A 20,211-nucleotide genomic window follows, 5' to 3' on the forward strand; every position below is an offset into this window, starting at 1 on the left:
TAAGGTCGTCGGCAAATCACATTTAATCGCAGTAACAGTGCAATACACAGTACAGACCATAAGTAAGTCTGATTATCACATGGCGTATGAGACTTAAACAGTAAAAGATACTCTGAAAGTGGGAAAAAGATAAACATTTCATACATGTTAAGCAATTAAGTTACACAACAGAAGAAAACACTTCTTTATGAGGCACTTAGGGCTGTTTTCCAGTTGTTTTTCATCTTCTGTGTGCATATCAGAAGGTATCAGTCATTACCATATCTTGTTTATTGCTGGAGCTCTTGTGATAGTCTGTAGCTCAGGGGAGCCCTCTACACTGTCAGACCCCAGTAGAGTTAATGCCACACAAATCACATAGACGAAGCATCATCCTGTTTTACAAATCAGGTTTTATGAGCATGTGTGTTTGTCAGATGCTGGAGCAATAATCATCAGAGGCAAAAAATAGGAAATGAAACATTCGGGAGGCAGTTCAGGGATGTCTCTTTACTCATGCACTTTTCCCATTTCTAACATTAAATATCAGCAGCTTGGCTGACTGGTTAGATTCAGGGGAACAAGTAAAAGCAGAGATGACAATAAAAGAAGTGTCAATTGCAGCTCAGGATGAGTAAACACAAACTGGTGTGCTTTTACAGTGATCAATGCTTCATTAGGAGGGTGTGACGCACAGGATGTGCACAGACACAGTGATGGATGAGCGGAAAACACCCTGTGGTATGCACGAGTGAACGCGGCACAGAGGAAGTAACGGACAAACAGTAAATCCTCGCCTCCTCTGTGTACCACCCACACACAAAACAGGATGTGATGGGCAAACAAATGGCATGTGTGTATATCAAGTCCTTTGAAAAGTGACTTCACAATTCAGTCTGGTTTAAGTACAGTACAGATTTAGAAATGTCCGTCACTAACCTCAAGAGTTTTTAAAGTCAACTCAAAAAGGCAAGTGGTGTTTCTCCTTTAGAAAATAGCTTTTCTAAGCTACCTGGATCATCCCATAGGATTAAATGCAACAAAATCAAAGACCGTGAGAGTTCCGAGGATGCATCTTGAGAGAGAAGACAGAAACTCGGAGCAGACTTTTTAAAATAAGACCTCCATAAGGAGACTACAGTAGCGACACGGCCTCCAGGTTCTCTTTGATGATCATGTCCATGACCACCTGGAAGACCACCTCAATGTTGGAGGTGTCGGTGGCCGTGGTGAAATGGTGGTAGATGAGTTTGCTGGGAGTAGCGTTGAGAGAGACGAAGGTGGCTGCGATGAAGCGGGCGGCAGAATCAACATCACAGTCGGCACCTGGAGCAGAGGTGAGGAGGGGGAGTCAGAATATTAGAAAATGCTGCGGCCAGGATTTTAACAAACACAAAAAAAAGAGACCACATTTCGCCAGGGCTGGCATCACTGCACTGGTTACCCATGTCTTTCAGAATAGATTTTAAAGTGCTTTTAATGATTTACAAGGCTTTACATAACCTTGCCCGAACATAGGTAAGTTACTGTCGCTCATTTTATTAACCTGCAAGGACACTCAGATCCTCCAATGTTTTACTTTTAGAAGTACCTAGAGTACATTACAAGAAAACTGGGGAGGATGCTTTCTGTTTTCATGGCCACAAACTGCAGAACAGCCTCCCATTGGATCTTAGAACAGCAAGCTCTATTGGAATTTTTTTAAAGACCTATCTTTTTAATTTGGCTTTTCATTTGGGGGAATTGTAATTTTAGTAGTATCACTGTTCAAGTGTTATTGTTGAATTGTTTTATGGTTCAGTGATATAACTCTTTCTGTTTGTTTATACCTGGTTTTTAATGATATTCTTCAGTTTTTATTGTCATCCTCTGTAAAGCACTTTAGGGTGCGTCAAGCCTTTGTTTTTAGGAAGAACATAAACACACAAATCAGATAATGAATTCTTGTGAGACTGATCCTTATAGTGTGTTTTTTGTCATGATAATTCATGATCATCTGCCAGCTGCATCACGGACAGTACGCATCACCGCTAACTGTCACACCCAAACACAAAGTAATTGGAGTTCATTAAAACAATGCATGGTGAAACAAAAATTCAGATACCTACGTAAAAAGTACAGAAGCATTGTGGTTACTACATGCTCTGCTGTAAAATATCACGTGTGACTGATTCATTATTATAAATGAATTTATTAGATTCTTAGAAATGATGCAACCACGACTAGGTAACATTTTGCTGCATGTTGATATGGAGCTGATGTATCTTCACTTTATTTCATGAAGTAGTGTAACAATATGGTTCCCAATCTAGGGGTCTTGCCACTCCAAAGGGTCACAGTATAAATCCGAGAGTTTGTGAAATGTTTTTGTTCATGACTTTTCTTTTGGTGAAATAATGGATTAGTTGAATACAGCAAAATAAAACACCATTAACCCTTGTTCTAAACACAAGTTACACTTGACAAAACCTGATTCTTCACATGTTCTTCCAGAGAAAAACCATTCAGATCAGATTTAGAAAATGGATCACCAGGATTTGTTTTTCCTCACCCGCTTTTCCGTACAAACCTGAGCAAAAGTACTGAAGAGGGTAAATTGTACCTGAAAACATGTTGTAATGATACGATGTTAGGATTTCAAATGTTTCTGTATATTATCACATCTTGTTGACTGACCACATTTCAAACATGAAAAACGTGCTGGTGAGGGTGAACAGGAGTCTTCTGAGAGAGCTGTGAGGGAATTCAAATGACTAAAGTTAAGAGTTTCTGCATCAGATTAGTCATCATATCTGAGGTCAGTGGGAAATGGACGCCTGCTCTTTGGCTGACTTCAATCCAAGAGTTTTAGCATTTATATTGACATTTGCATGAGAGCAGAGAGAACACAGCCCCTGTTGAGCCCGCAGACACGTGAGGAGTGAAATACTGAGCGGAGCGGATACTAAAATCTAAAAAAAGACACACTGGCAACTTCATCAGACAGCTACACATTGAAAGTTAATGCAAGCCAATTCACTAGATCTGATACAAGTTCCTCATTTAGGGAAATTATAATTTCAGTTTAAGGTAAAAAATGTTAAAGAATGCTGATTCAACTATGTGTACGGAGGTCTTAGTTAGTGACGATATTAGACTGGTATGTATTATAATAGACTGTTTTATAATATTTTTCCTCCATGTTGATAAATGACGTGGGCAAATGATTAGAAAAGCAGGCCAGTTCACCACCACAAAATTAAACATCACTGATAAACAGTTTGATTAATACATATCTGATCATGTATCAGAATTTAACATTAGCATCTTTTTAAAAAGGTATTTTCTGGCTTTGCTTTTGTATTGGATTTAACATTGAATTGTAAGCTGTAATAAACGTGGCCAGTGTTGTGTTGATGTATTACATGATTTATCTGCAAAATTGTTTTTTTATTATTTGACTAATAGATTCATTGTTCATTCTATAAAATGTAAAAGTGAAAAATGATCATCCAGGTTACTCAAAGGCAGAGCATTGCATTTAATGTTCCTATTAATCCAATACCCAAATATATTGAATTTGATCAAAAACAGAAAAGCAGAATCTAAATGTTTCCAAGTCTGAATACAACATTTACAATAAAAAAGCAATGTTTTAACTAAAGACCATTTAATAGGTTTTCTAAATAGTGGCTAAGAATGAAATTCCACTAATAGATTAGTTGATTGGTCATTGCACCTCTATTCATGCCTGACTTGTATTTCTCCACAGCAGATTTATGTATGGTGTCTTATACATTGCATCAGCCCTACCTTTAAACTGTGGCAGGTAGAGCCGCAGGTGTCGCCCGGAGTGTAAGATCTTGTCTTGAAAGAGGTCTATCTTGTTCATGAATAAAATCTGCAATTAAAAACACAATAACAAAAAACAATCAGATGCTTTGTCTCCAGTGGAAAAAGGAAAGTCAATGCGGACAACATTAAGAAAAAGTCAAATGATTTGGGGACACATCTTTAGCACTGCAAAAACTAACCGAACAATAAAACCAATCAATCAGTTCATCCTCACTCTTTACAGAAATGTTGCTAAACTGTGAAAATCTATGGCTGTGTTACAGGCATGGGGGGGGGTGATGATGGCAGATCAATGACCTCCCTCCACTCACCGGTGTGAAATCAATCACTCGTGCAGTAGCTACTTCTTTCATAAATCTTCGTCTTCCTGTTCGTTTTACTGCCTCTAAATTCAATTTGATTTCACTGCCACCATATTTCACAGGCACTTTTTGCTCTGTAGTCAACCAATTAAAACTCAGACCAAGTGTTGTCTTTCCGGCCCGTTTGATCACAAAAACAAACACACAAAAAAGGGATAATGAAGACGAGGGAAGGGGCAGCTTTTCAATGAACAGGATCCAGAGCATCACCTGGGTGTTTAATTACCCCTGACCAGCCGCAGTGAAGAGTTAATTGAGGTGGAGGTTACAAGATTCCCTCCCACGTTAAAAAGGTAACATTACACACTTCTGTTTAATGAGCCGGTTAGCCATGTTATCGCTCAGGCCCACACACAATCCCACACATAAACACGTCACACAAAGACATTTAATTGCCCATTTGGCTCTAATGAAGCCTAAATAAAAAATCTTTGTCATTTAAAAAATGACTGAAAGAGATTCTTTCCTGTTAAGGTCTTAGTGATTTCCTGTTTCTGTAACAAAGAACAAAATGTAATTTACTCATCCTCACCATCTCAACATGACAATTTCCTTTGTCATCAGAGACTGGAGGGGGCTTTTTATACAGAGAAATGGTGTTCACAGTGACAAGCTTCTGGAAAAGAGTTAATAACAGATGACACTCACATCAACATGAAGTGACTTGTATTTGAAGTGGGCTTTAAAGCCGAGTTAAGTGGAATAAATTGAGCTTGGTACACGCTTGTTTTAATGTGATCATTTACCGGAAACAGAAAACGGAAAAATCACAGAGTGGAAAATGTTGCCTGGTCAAAGCTCACCCTAATTACAACTTTATCTTTAATTACGAGTGACAGGGGAATCAGGTTCGGCCCTGAGTGTGTTTGTGGAAACAGCATTTATCAAACACATTGTGTTATTCTTGTCTCGTGGCGCCATAGAGAGCAAATGGGGAGCCACAAAGAGAGTTTGCTTCTGTCTCCTCCATTCACCCATGTTTTCCATCCAATGACTGACCTGTCAAACTGAGCTGTTGTTCCCACCCTCTTCAGCTGGACCCTCTTTGTCTTCTGACTTGTAAAGTGGCAATAGACAAAATGTTTTTACCTCAACTTATCATTATGAAGGAGCTGCAAAATGCAATGGCTGTAGAACAATGACAACATGTGCCTTCAGATTGGTTCCCTTTATGCCTCCAACAAAAGAAGCGACAACAAGCTCCAAAAGTAGCTTGAAGTTGCCAGATGACGTCATTAAATGAATTATATCTGTGCTTTGTTTGAAGAGGAATGTACTGCAGTGCAGGATGGTAATGAACACACTCCTATAGCTTTGGTAGAGAATGATAAACTATCAGGTAGGTGAGACATCAGACACTGACTTTTATATTAGTTACCATTAAGTTACTCTCTCTATATATATATATCTTCTTTTAGGATAGACTCTTTTAGTCAACATTTGTTCTCACCATGGATGTGCTGCGGAAGAAAAAGTTGTTGCAGATGGAGGAGAAGAGTTTCAAGCTTTCCTGAAGACGATTCTGCAGAGACAAGACAAAAACCCCGTCAGACAGCGGCACAGCAGACTTTGTTCATTTTAAAACTGTGTATAAGTACACAGCTTTGCATGGAGAGATTGAATATTTGTGAGGGAGGGACAGCCTGTACCACAGAGGGGTCTTCCACCAGGGTCATGTCGTAACCGCTGAGTGACACCACGAACAGCACCGCCCTGACGTCCTCGAAACAACCGATCCACTTCCTCCGCTCAGTTCTCTGGCCTCCAACGTCGTACATCCTATAAACATACAGAACAACCAACAGAGTTTGATAGGTGCCCACAGAAAGCATAAATGTTGACAAAGAAAGGAACGGAGCGGAAGACATCGTAATCAAAATGCAGAGAAAGACAGAGAAAAAGTTTAGAAAAAAAATAAAGCCAGGGAAGGGGGGTACTTTTTGAGTAAAGAAACTCTGATATTATAGCCTTTATTCAAGATTTAAAAATTTGGATACACTTTGAAATCAAATTGGTACAGTACAGAGAAAAAAGCTCAGTTTTGCCTCTGGTAAATGTATCCAAAAGGCCCTGGTTAAGCAGACAGAGAGCCAGTGGGATTTTTAACTAGAGACCAACCTGGGATGTGAGCAAACCAGTCGCAACACCAACACGTGTGTGTGTGTGTGTGTGTGTGTGTGTGTGTGTGTGTGTGTGTGAGAGAGACCACTGCCCATCTTTTAACTTCACCTTCATATTGATCTCGAGTTTCTATTTTTACCTACAATGGCATTGGTTTTGACTGCTTGAAAGGAACCTTTATTGAAATACTTTATTATCAGCTTCTAAAGATGAAAAGGACATGTTAAAAAATAGTGCTATTAAACACATAAACATTAAACTGCAGACACTGGGTGCCATTAACTGGCAGATTCCTGTTAATTCCCATGGAAATCTTCCACCCCTAATATTCCCCGCAATTTGCAACCCAAGGTCTTATCTGCATTATAACTGGAAATAATGTGAGGGTGTGCAGGGATACTGTCACAAACCCTGCAGTGACGCCTATGACAAAAGTTGGCGATGGACATAAAATGCGTGAAAAAAACATATTAATTGGATAAATGGACAAAAAATGACTAAAGAATCAAGATGAAAACAGACATGAACCAAAGGCAAGTAACACATGACACGTGCACACACAGCAGTGACTCTCACACTACAGAGAAGTCATTTTGTCAAAATACTCTTCAATATGAAATGTAAATGATATAGTTTTTGTTTACTTTGGGTGCATGATTGTTATAATTAAGAAAATGGCTGTGTATGTTAATTGTTTTATATATTGAAGTTTTATGGGAGTGCGCGCGTGTGTGTGTGTGTGTGTGTGTGTGTGTGTGTGTCTTTATGTGTGCAAGTATGAGCCATGAAATCTCATTGTGACTGACATGTCCTTTATCAGGATTCAATTTCCAGTGTACATCTGTGCTTTCTGTGTGTTCATGACCGCCCATACTGATTTTATAGTCCACTGTAGTTCTGAGGGGTAACTCTAATCAATGGCTGATTGTATTGGTTTTTGATAAGGTCAGATATTCCTAAAATCTGCCATTTGCACACACACCCACACACAAAGAGGGGTGCGTCGCACATCTCGGCAGACCGGGCTCCCTCCTTTTTCAATTTTCACCAAGACAATCACAACATTTTAGCAGAGACAATCACAACAAGGCAGCACAGAGAGCATAAAGGTCACCGTTCTCCAGAAGTACGAGACAGGAAAACACTACAGGGATAAGAGCAGGGCAACACAGAGAGAGAGAGAGAGACACTGATCAGTTCATCCCCCTTCACCCATTTTCAAAGCCAGATGTGCCATCTCCCACCTTCCAATTGAGCATCCATCGAGTTATTGCAAATGAATATGTGGAAACACAGAAAAACAAACAGCAAAGTATAGACAAGATAAGATTCAGGAAGGAAATGTTCCATGGGAACAAAGTACGGCACAGGATATGAGAGAAGCTGATGCTCCATTGCACAAACCTACTCACAAGCACATGTGCACAATGCCACCCTAATAACACCCACTCTCACAAGTGATGCCTGCTTTGAAAGTAAACAGACAGATACACACAGACCACAATTTACTCCCAATGTTAACTTCATATCTTATTTAGTCAAGTCCTGCTTCCAGCAACCTGCTTTTATATTTCAGATACAGAAAGGCAGAGTTGTGTACTGCAGTCACACAGCTTTGGCTTAGGATGCCAGAATTAAATACGGTTCTAATTTCAGATAAGATCTTAGTACGGAATGCATGGATACCAAAAGCTTGATGTGGCATTACATTCACTCAGCCTTATTTAGTGTATCCCATGTGCTACAGAATCAGGTATAGTTTTTTACACACTCTTTACCATGGGGTCGAGAACAAAGCTGACGCACCAGAAGAGTTGTTACACAGAACCATCCAGTCGGGTGAAGAGTGAAATCTGGTTTTTACTTTCACTACTTTTCTTTGATCTTCCTTTAATAAAGACATACTCTGCAGTCCTGACAAAAATGATACTATTGCAACATATATTCTAGACAACCTGTTTAGGAACATCTATTACACTAACTTAATGTGTTTACACTCATTACTTTGGTTTGGTTACCCATTATGATTGAAGGTTGAGGACTTCAGTCTGTGTTTATAGGGCACATTCTGCATTATTATTCTCTTAATGAGAACTGATTTAGTTAACTATACTCAAGAGAGCAAAAGTATTTCAAACTTTGATCTAGTCTGTATAAATAAACACTTTTCCTCGCCTTACATCATCCTTGTTCTTCCATCCCCATCAACCCTTCTTGCCCCTTAATGTTGGACCTCATCTGCAGTGTTGTAATTGTAATTATCAGAGCAGTTGATGTTAATGATGCAGGAAAAGACCCAGATCGTTATTACACTAGGGCGTCAAAGGTCAAACAAGAGGTCTGTATGCATACTATGCTGTGTCTGGGTTTAAAGTTTTGAGACTGAGCGCTTTTCTCTCACACACACACGCACACACACGCACACACACGCACGCAAGCCTGCACACACAGAAGCTAGAAAGATGATGGCTCGGTGACATCTCTTGTGCTGCTGATTAAGTGTTTAAATAACAAGATCATATAACCATGAGTGTTGGAATGTTGAAGATGAGTGTGAAATATCAGTTTGTGTGTAAAAAAATTACAGCTGGTTCAATTTTTTGAAGAATATATACAATCCAAACTGCTTTGACATTGTTTTATGGTGAATAACAGAAGACTTAACAATTGAGAGTATATGCTTTAAATCACAGTTTTCATTGACATACTGAGCGACAGGGCCGGTTCTGGAGGGATAGCAACGGGAGCAATTTCACCCGGGCTAACGGATAACAAGGAGAGATATAGAAAAGAAGGGGGAGAGACGTAGCGCCAGTAGTCAGTTAGCTTAGCTTAGGTAATACAGTAGACTGAAAGTAGGGGAAAGCAGCTAACCTGGCTCTGTTAAAAAATCCCAACTAAAATTCACTTATTAACAGACAGAGATGAAAAAACGTTTTACTGCAGTGTTTCTTGTCTTTATGCCGACATATGCTAGGGTGACCAGATTTGAGGTGGCGAAAAAGAGGACACTTGCGATTATTGGGGGGTGGGGGGAAGCGCCAGTCAATTTAAGTACACGCTTAATGGTCCCAACAGTGAAAACCGGGCGTTTTCATGAATTTATAAAACCCCCCACTTGCGATTGTTGGGGGGTGGAGGGAAGCGCCAGTCAATTTTTAATGGTCCCAACAGTGAAAACCGGGCGTTTTCATGAACTTATAAAACCCCCCCGGACGCTCCGGACAGGACGTAAAAAGAGGACATGTCCGGGCAAAAGAGGACGTTTGGTCACCCTTTATGCTAACTTCTACCGGTCTCTCCCCCAGACAGTTAGCTTAGCTCAACCGAACAATGGAAACAGGGGAAACAGCTAGCCCTGGTTCTGTTCAAAGTTAACAAAAATTATTATAATACAAATATATTTTATTTATAACATTTTCAGATAATATTTTTACCACATTTGGATAGAGTCAGGTTGGCTGTCTTCCTGTTTGCAGTCTTTGTGTTAAGCTAAGCTAACTGGCTGCTGGCAATGTTTTTCATATTTAGGCTACTGTAAAGACATTGGAGAGGGATGTCTATGTTCTCAACTTAAATATGTTTTGGATACCTCTCTTTTACATTTGTGTTATCGAAGAAAAAGTTACCTGGAAAATAGATTTGGAACCAATAAGAGGTATAATTACTCTCCATGTTTGTTGAATGTGTAGACACATTTCCCATTCAGATGACCTGATGCACAATGACACAAAAAAGTTGTACCTGTCCAGAATCAACCTTGTTAATGATAAAAGACTCTTTGTATAAAAGGTACCTATGGCGGATATATTCCCATTTAAATCTGGGTTGCCAAGAGGTTATGCCTGGCTTTGTGCTGTGACGGGTCATAACGTGTAAGGAGTTTTTGCTGCTACAGTACCAACAGACCAGAGAAAGAAAGTCATTGAGCTGAGGGAGGCAGTACAAGCGTGTTTTAACAATTGCAGCCTCAATATTTACAATGAGACTAAACTGGAGCAAAAATCTCCATCTCCTGATAAACTCTGCTGTCTGTTGCTTTCTAAACCGCTAATAGCCTATATGAAAATGGTTGTTATACTGTACTTCAAAAGTCTTGTATTCATTTATTATTTTGTAAAAATATGTTCTATCTATGTCTGAATGGTACGAATGTAGACTTGCTCTATCTGATGAACACTGTCTATCTACTCCTCTAAATCCCTTTTATTTCCATTTTGTTGCCAGGTTTTGACATAATTACACTGATTTATGCTAAGCTCATCAATAACCCCAAGAGCTTGATCTCTCCAAGTCACAGGCATGGACCTACACACACAAAGACAGTCACACACACACTCTCATTGTACTGTGTGACGATTAATTCCACCCAATTATTTATCTGCTAATAAATCAGGCGGATAAGAGGGTGTGTTAGGGGGCGAGCTCCGTTCTGCTGGCCCTTTTTAGTACTGACACTGTCACCATGTGGTGACGTCACCATCACTATGTTTCACAGGAAAGACACATTTTTAAAAAAGGCAAAAAAGCCTCCAAGTGACTCAACAGTGACGCATGCATGTCAACAAAACTGCGAGGAAGAAACCACATTTATCTGCACAGCATAACAGGTAGGGTTATCATCAAAGTGCTTGTATGCTGGTGAAACTTTCTGACGTGAAATACTTCAAAGGATGAAATCCAATATATGGCATCAAATGCAAAAACTCACATAAAGTCAGCCACATCTAGAGACGTACAACAAGTATTAAGATGCGACACAATTGCCCCAGACTAAAGTCATCTGCTGACAGACCGCCTCACTCTACAAAGTTTGTATGCTAAACAGAGATCTTATGAAAATCTGAGGTAATGTGGTTTGTTCTTATAATTCCATATAATATGTCATGTATAGAGCGTATGAAGGACAGGTTGTTATTGTTCCGGAGAAGAGGTGCTCCTCAGGTAGACATTACTTAGAAAGAAAGAAAGTAATCAGTTTTTCTTGAAGTGATAGACTCACACATGATGAAATGTGAGCAGTGCTGAATGTGTCCTTGTTAACCCTCCATGGACCATTAGTTATCCAATAAAACCAAAAGTGTGGAAAATCAGCCACAGTCTTTCATGCAGCCTCTATGAGCCACCACTCTAAAAACCAACCAATTATTTCCACATCTCCATGGACTGTACACGTTTCACCAAATACCCGCAGAACTAATGACGTTCTCAGAGCGAATTAACAAATGTTGAAATGCCAACACTTTAAATTATGATGCTGAAGATTGCAAAAATCACCACGTTAACATTATCATTGTGAGTATGTTAGCATGCTGACGATAGCATTTCATCTCAAAGCTGAACTGTGTCTAAGTACAGCTCCAGGGAAAACTGTTTTTTTATTTAGGGATTTAATGAAGGGAATTAGCCAAAATATCTGAAACACTTCCTCAATTGCATGTTCTGAGAATGCAATATAACACGAAACAGCAACTTGTTTTGGTACATTTCTTGTGCACACAATTTCCCCAAATCTCCTTTTTTTCAGTTACTTATTTTCACAGGTTTCAATAAATTAAAAGCGAATTTTAGTTAGAAGTATTTGAAGCAGTAGAGAACGATATTTGAGCCCATAACAACTATTACACAATGGTGTAATGTAACTAAGAACATTTACTCAAGTACTGTGTAGGTACTTGAGGTGCTACTTTATACTTTTACTATATTTTGTAGGGAAATTAATTATTATTATTAAATGTATAGGTTAAGTTACCCAGTAGTGTATCAAGTAATTAAAATAAACCTCACCTTTACCAAGTGCAATATTGAAGTGATGAACCATAAATCCATGGTATCACATTTCACAATATAATTTAAACATATCTGGTGCTTAAAATGTCTATTTAGCATAATGCGTACTTTTACTTTAAACTTTAAAGTAATTTTTAATGCTTATACTTTTGAGCTTTTTTAGATTAAGTACAAAATGAAGGCATGACTTTAACTTGTAACAGAGTATTTTCCCACTGTAGTAGTGCTACTTTTACTTAAGTTAATAATCTGAGTACTTCTTCCACCTCTGCTTTTATGTATATGTCTGTACAAATAATCCACTGGTACAAAATAAACCTAGTCAACATCAGTTGTTTTTATATAGGGGCTTTGTCTTTCATGCTGGTTGGTTCATTATTATCTATCGCCCTGTCACGACCATCGCAATTTTCAGGAAACGAGTTCAGTCTTTGGAGGATTAGAAGAAGTTGGTATTATGTGACAGCAGCTCATTGATCAGAGATGAATATGGTCACCTCACATCAGTCTCAGGGGCTCAGATTCTTGCCCTCTGCTTCTCCACTGATAAGAGTTTTGAATGAGTGTGTGTATGGTCTGCAGTTGAGTGTAAAGCCAGATGATGGGTGCAATATTGACGTATTGAATGAAGGCGCCATCTTCACCTCACATCTTGCGCCTATCACATGGCTGTAGATGCAGATAAGAGTGTCACAGCTAAACAAGTGAAGTAAGTTGGTAGGACAGGGGCTTCTAGAGAAGTCAAGTGCAGACCTATCAGCAGCTGCTTTTGTTATGCGGTTATAGGTACATTTTTTCAACATTATTACCTCTTATTAAAGGGGAAAGGTGTCTACCTGAAAATGAGATGGTTGACTTTGAACTGGGTCTCTATCACGCCTGTTGTCCTCAGTCGTACTCGCAGAACGTCCGTCTCTGTGGGCACGTAATCTGGAGACGTGATGCGGGTCAGGTTCTCAAAGAAACTACCAGACGAAGAAGAGGAGGAGGCAGAGAGAGAGATAGACAGATGAGAAACACGGGGGAGAGATGAGGAAACATTTAATAACCTGCAGTTAAAACTTGAGATCAAAAGAGAATCAAATCAGGAATGCAGATGTGTAGACTCGCCCATTTCTGTGCCTGTGTTTGTTTGTGTATGTGGCCATCAGCTGCCATGTGGCGGGTGGAGCATGCAGTGATAAGGCAGGAGCCCCAGGGGGTGCAGCGGCTCATCATGATGAATATTCACACTGTGGTTTACCATAATAACACACTGAGGCTACGCTTTCAAACACAGATTAGCTATTAAGACAGCTAGTGTAATCAACTGTATCACCCTCAGTGAAAAGTGAGCTTTACACACACACACACACACACACACACACACACACACACACACACACACACACACACACACACACACACACACACACACACACACACACACACACACACACACACACACACACACACACACACACACACACACACACACACACACACACACACACACACACACACACACACACACACACACACACACACACACAGGGAGGTCTCCACCTACGTGAACTGGCAGTGACATTCTCGACTAGTCACCCTGAATCAGTTTCTAGGGAAGCAACTAACATCCTGCTGTTTAAAAAACACACTGCCTGCTGTACGAAGAGCAAGTGTCTGTTTTGGAATAGTGTGTTTGTGAGGACCTTACTGAGTTTAAGACACAGAGGTCATTTTTTGTTTCGGTACACTTTGACTAGACCCCAATGTAACAGTATTTTGGGTAACTCATAATGACAATTTTTTTTTGCAAAAACACCTTTTAAAAAATAAAAGATATACCATGCAGCCCAACTCACAACCCTTATAAGTAAAGAAAACAAATCATTTTACTTCGATCTTCCAAACTTACATATAAGGTTAATCAATCTTGCTTTAGATGAATAAAGTCTTATCATAACTGACAAAAATGATAGCCCAAAAACGTTGTATTTTCCTGTTTAGTTTATGAAGCAGTCTGGAAAATGCATAAAGACAATATACTGTCTGTGTGTGTGTGTGTGTGTGTGTGTGTGTGTGTCTCAGAGGAGAGCGGAGGATGATGGTGATGTACGGTGGTTCTCAGTGTGAACAGGGGAGCCTGTCGGTGTAGATAACCCCAGAGTGGAAGCCTCTCGCTGGGGTAGAGGATGAGAACAGACGGCCTCCTGGTGGGTTCCAACTCTGCCTCGTTCCTGAATCACACACGCCCTAGCCCTAACCCCCCCCCATGTACACTTATTTCTTATTTTCATCTTTATCCTCACTTTTTTACTTTAATGCCTTACAGATTTTTTCTTAATGTGCCAAAGGGGCAATATTATGCTAATTTCCAGGTTCATATTTGTCTTGTGTGCCTCTACTGTGACATGTTTCCATGCTTTAATGTTCAAAAATGTCTTTATTTTCCTCATACTGCCTGTGCTGGAGCACCTCTTTTCACCTTCTGTCTGAAACAAGATCCCAGTCTGCTCTGATTGGTTAGCTGGCCGGCTCTGTTATAAATTGGTCAACAGATTAGAGATGTATGGCCCCTTAGCCTATCAAGTACACTGTGTTGGAGCACTCCAATGACGGCGTTTCAGGCTGGGGTGTGTGGGGGAGAAACTCACTCTGGAGAGAACTTTGGGATTCAAGCCTTTGCAGACCATTTACATGCACAAAAACCTATATAAAACACACTACGAGAGAGGAAAAACCCCAAAAGCAAAAATAGGGACCCTTTAAACATTCTGTGTAACACATTCCCTCTGGCATTGCTTTGCTCTTATATGCACACATCCATAACAAACTCATGTGTGTATTTTAAGGATGTAACATGGATGTATAAAATACCCGTGGAGGCACTTGGGTTTTTCTCCCTCCCTCTTTCCTTTCCACTCTCCAGAGCTCTGATTCCCAGTGACATCAAGCACACGGCTGAGCATCGGCTGCTAAGTTCTGCTAATTGGACCCCTGCATGTCCTCGGCACAGCGTGAGTGTTGGCAGAGTACTCACTACAGCGCCGAGTCATTGAGCTCGTACTCGTATCCCCGGGCCGATGCCGTCCTCACCCCCTGGTCAGCCAGCAGACAGGACAGGGCGTGGCTGAGGAAAGGAAACAGCACCTGTTCTTCGTCAAAGCACCGCCCACATGACAGGACAGAATGGGCGTGGACCTGCGAGGAGAGAAGGAGATATGGATGGAGGATGGATCAAAAAAAGGATGTGAAAGATGACAGAAAAGTTTAAGGAGTCTGTCTCTGCTCTCTAGACTTTGTTATAAGTACTGATGTACAATTAAAAGGATAAGCACACAAATACATGTTAAATCACACACACACACACACACAAACACGCACACGCCCTGGTGACATTTAATAGAGGAAACAATGTGTATCATCTCCTGGCTGAGTGGGAGGAAAATGTATGAGTTCTAAAACTCTGACAAAATGTTCAAATTGAATCTAACCCCACAATTAAACCACCCACCACTATCTATCTAACTTTCTGATCTGTGTGTGTGTGTGTGTGTGTGTGTGTGTGTGTGTGTGTGTGTGTGTGTGTGTGTGTGTGTGTGTGTGTGTGTGTGTGTGTGTGTGTGTGTGTTGCCAGATGCAGATGCTGTGCCCCCAGTGCTGAGATGCTGCATTCTAGTGGAGAATTTGGTGAAGTACAGGAAAAGCACTAGCTTTCGATTCATTTGAACAGAAGAGGATCAGTATGAGAAAGAACACATTTGGAGAAAAAGGGCAGATTAAAGGAAATGTGTAGTAAAGAAGAGAAGCCCAGAAATGCGCCATACCTTGTTCCTGCTGTTAGCCAGGTTGATCCGCAGGACACCCATACCATGGAGGACAAACTTCATGGAGGTCAGGAGGTTATCCAGTACAGCAGGCTGCCAAACATCAATATACAAGCATTAAGTTCATGAAATCTTTTTTAACATTCTGACTAAAGCTGGTTTTGCCATATCACACACAAATACTGTTCAATTAGACTGTAGTGGGGGCTTTAAAGGTGGTATTATTGTACCTTGATTCACAGAAACAATAATAGTGTTGGGTTTGTTGACTCTACTAAAGTCTTACTTCAGTTTGTCTTATTATTACATTTCCCCCCTTAATTGTTTTCCTGTTGATTGTTTTTACTATCCTACCAAAGCACCGGAAAAGAATGATTTAGAATAAAGAAAAGGTTGGTCGAGAAGATTGATATTACTCTCAAATGTGCATGTTTAATGTGAGGCTACAGGGGCGGCCGGAGTTCGAGTCTGCCCCGCAGCATTTTGTTCCATGTGGCAAATCCCACAATACCACAATGTCCTGTTTATGATTCCAGCCTGTGGTCTTTTACATGTATTAAACATCTCTTTATCCCCATTTCCAGTCTATGTCTCAATTCTGTCAAATGAAGGCAAAAGCTCCAAAAAACAAAGCTCCGAAAAAAACTTTTTAGCTAAAGCTTTATTCCTTGTTTTTAAATGCTAAAGATGAACTCATAATTCCACTGTAGACCCTCAAAATAATTTCAATAATGACATTTAAGCTGGCTGGCCTTGAAGACAACACAAACACAAAAATCTAATTACCAAAGTTTTTCTTTCTGCTGCACCTAAAATTGTTAAAGTATGCAGTACTGTGTATAAATATAGAGTATATGTATGTTTATGTGCGGCATTGTTTGTATGAGTCTGCGAGTGTATCACACCCAATGGATCAGCTATGAAGTGTTATTGAGAGCGTAGAAGTGTCAAAGTGTGGTGTAACTCCCAAAGATTAAAGTCATAACTCTGTTTTAGAGCTTGGAGAACTTGAGTGATTGAGCAGAGTGTGTGTGTGTATGTGTGTGTGTTGCAATCCTGCCGGCCAACGATAAGCTTAACATTCCGTCAGGATTCTATCACGGTCTGGTCACTCTTCTTTGTGTGTGTGTGTGTGTGTGTGTGTGTGTGTGTGTGTGTGTGTTGCTCTCCCAGTGAGATGTGTGAGATGAGATAACTCAGAGAGGTGACGGGGTTTCATCTTACAGGGAAAGCCGTCTGAGGGCAGCTGACACCGCTGCATTGGGGACAAATGAGTCTCTCTCCGGAGAACCTCATCCGACAGCGCTGCATTGATTTGTATCAGAAATAAGCTGCTCAGTAAAATTGTCTCCCTGTACCTCATCATCACGTCTTCTACTTAGATATACAATTACATGTAACACTAGATTAGTTAGATGATAATAGCAGTCTTCTTATAGTGGTACGAACATTAAATAGAGGACTTTTATGGCGCAGCTTCTATGTTTCATGACAAAAAAACATTAGTAAGTTCAGGCAGTTTGTGATGAAGGATTTATGGTACTGGCTTTGAATGTTATCAGCTTATTTAAAGACAAGTACAAATTGATTTCACCACCACAGGGTCACATTGCACCCAACAGCAGGCCAGAAAGTGCATATCCAACTATTTGAAAAGGGTCACAGTTTGGTTTTTGGTTACGTTCATGCTCAATAGCTACAATACAAGCCTCTGGTGACAGATTGTGTCAGCTCGACAGACAACATACCCTCAATCTGCTTTATCTCCAATTTGTGATTGATCGATAAAGCCGGGCGTAAGCTTTATCACGCATTAGTTTCGAAAATACATTTATCAAGGGAAGGCTATATTGATACATCACAAAACAAATGGAAAACAGAAATAAAATATTATTGTTATTAGTAGTATTATTATTATTATTTACATTTTTTCAACAAAAACAGAAGGCAGCATTTCCTGTAATTCATCACACAAGCTACATAAGGGCATCACAACACAAACCCAGCTACTCGATGGTAAAATGTATTGCCAACTATTCTCATATTCAATTTTAAGTGATTGTTTTTTGCAGCACTAATTTAACAGTAAATACAGTATACACAACCCCAAAATGTTCAATGATTAAATAAAATGAAACAAATACAGCCTCTGTTCTCTCCCTTCATCTTTCCTCCCACCCTCCACCTTTGACCTCCTTATCAATTGTTTCCAGGTTCCTCCCTCGGTGACTCAAGGCTTACTTTGAAAGCACTTTGAATTGCAGTGTGCTGAAAGGTGCTATATAAATAAACTTGCCTTGCCTTACTCTAGTTCTGTGTTGACGGTAAAGGTGGGAGGCACAGAGGGAGGAGGGAAGGCCAGGGCTACACCGCTCTTCAACATCATTGTGTGTAGAACAAATTATTGTAGCAATGTGTGACAAAATATGTTCAGGAAACTGACCACCTTGTAACGGCTGTTGCAGCTAACGTACATTTCTGCAAAAAATTGCCAACACACACACACACACACACACACACACACACACACACACACACACACACACACACACACACACACACACACACACACACACACACACACACACACACACACACACACACACACACACACACACACACACACACACACACACACACACACACACACACACACACACACACACACACACACACACACACACACACACACACACACACACACACACACACACACACACACACACACCACCACCCCCCCCCCCCCCCCCACCCCCTGGGGCCACAGGTGCTGCTGTATGGTAATCTGAATCCACCATCAGCTAGTCGTCATCTCTATGGAAAAGTATAGGGTAAAAAGACACCGTTTTCTCACCAGTGACAGTGTGTGTGTGTGTGTGTGTTTTCCAGGTAGTCCAACAGACAGAAATCTCTCACCCCTTCCTAACCTTTGTTTTATGCTGACTATAATACTCCCACCACCATCAACACCAAAGTATTGTGGGAATTAGATGGATATACAACTCCCATTACCACAGTGTAATCTCTAAATCCTTCCAGATAAACTGAACTATTGTTCTTTTCCAGTATGCTTTTTAGATCGGCTCCCTCTACACACAAAACAACAGCCAATAGCGGTTGTCTTGAGATTGCAACAAAAACACAACAAAGAATGCGGCTGAACTCGGGATGGCCTGATGTTTAATCATTAACCCTAGACTGTTGAATGTATGACTAAGTGTGTGTGTGTGTGTGTGTGTGTGTGTGTGTGTGTGTGTGTGTGTGTGTGTGTGTGTGTGTCCAAAACCAAACAAGGTTCCAGGTGAAAAAGCGCATTGATTTGTTTTTTTTTTTCATTAAGGAAACTTATCCTTGATACAAAAACTTGAATCAACAAAGTGATGGCAGTATGGAAAATCCTTCAGAAATGTTATTATTATTATTACACACACAGCCTCACTATTGTTGACAAAGGCGTGTGTGATTGGAAAAGAATGAAGGGAAAATCTCAGCCTATCCAGAGTAAATACAACACCACAGCCTCGGGCTGCAAATAAAGAAGGGATGAGACAAAGAGGAGCCCCTCTCCTCTCCAGCTCCTCTCAAACAGGCTGCCCTGTCAGGGTCCTAATGCAATACAAACCTGACTGGCATGGCCACAAAAGACCAGATAGAGAAATAAAAAGGAGGCTTTTTCCCGCTGTGCCTTCAGGGTAACTAGAGAGTGGAAAGCGATGAGCAGGAAACCTGTATCCAGATGTTCACTGCTGCACTGGTGGACACAGACGCTTGTTCAAGATAGCAAGATAGAAACAAACAGACATGTGGAACAATATGCACACAGGCCTGATAAAACACGATGAGCTCATCATTGTCTGTGTTTGCTGTGGGAGGTTGGGATGGTCAAGTTTTGGGTTAGTGTCTTTTTTTTCTAAAGTAAGGGCGTCACCTGAGAACAAAGGCAAAGCCAACTGACAGCATGCTCAACAAAAGAGATCTGACTACTGGTATTAACTTCATGTTGTTACGCGTGTGCATGCTTGCACATGAAAAACATCTTTGTGAACAGAACATAAGGATGTTATAAATCTATAACGCAGAGATATTTTGCTTTATAAATCTCTTTCTATATTAAAAAAGTGATACAGGAAATACTTTGTTTATTTACTTTAAAAAGGGGCCCTGTTATGCATTTTGGTGTTTTTGAATCAGAATCAGAAATACTTTACTTTATCCCAAACTGAGAAAAATGTTTTTGTGGTCTTCTTGCACAGCCCAATAAAATAAATCATAAAATAGAGCATGTGGCTTGTACTGACAGGAGTGAACTACAGACAAGG

General features: G+C 40.3%; 1 protein-coding gene across 1 annotated transcript in view; it reads right to left on the minus strand.

Moving 5' to 3' along the window:
- The window catches only part of gnav1 (guanine nucleotide binding protein (G protein) alpha v1), a 22,974-nt gene continuing 2,763 nt past the window's right edge, over positions 1-20,211 (minus strand). The window contains exons 3-9 of the mRNA XM_063884856.1: positions 15,893-15,985; positions 15,106-15,266; positions 12,923-13,051; positions 5,825-5,954; positions 5,626-5,697; positions 3,772-3,859; positions 1-1,305 (exon numbers count right to left, since the gene is read on the minus strand). Of these exons, the coding sequence (XP_063740926.1) occupies positions 1,115-1,305; positions 3,772-3,859; positions 5,626-5,697; positions 5,825-5,954; positions 12,923-13,051; positions 15,106-15,266; positions 15,893-15,985 (864 nt within the window). The 3' untranslated portion in view covers positions 1-1,114. The remainder of the gene's footprint in view (positions 1,306-3,771; positions 3,860-5,625; positions 5,698-5,824; positions 5,955-12,922; positions 13,052-15,105; positions 15,267-15,892; positions 15,986-20,211) is intronic.

This window comes from Eleginops maclovinus, chromosome 5 (assembly GCF_036324505.1).
Source record: "Eleginops maclovinus isolate JMC-PN-2008 ecotype Puerto Natales chromosome 5, JC_Emac_rtc_rv5, whole genome shotgun sequence".
Lineage (NCBI taxonomy): Eukaryota > Metazoa > Chordata > Actinopteri > Perciformes > Eleginopidae > Eleginops > Eleginops maclovinus.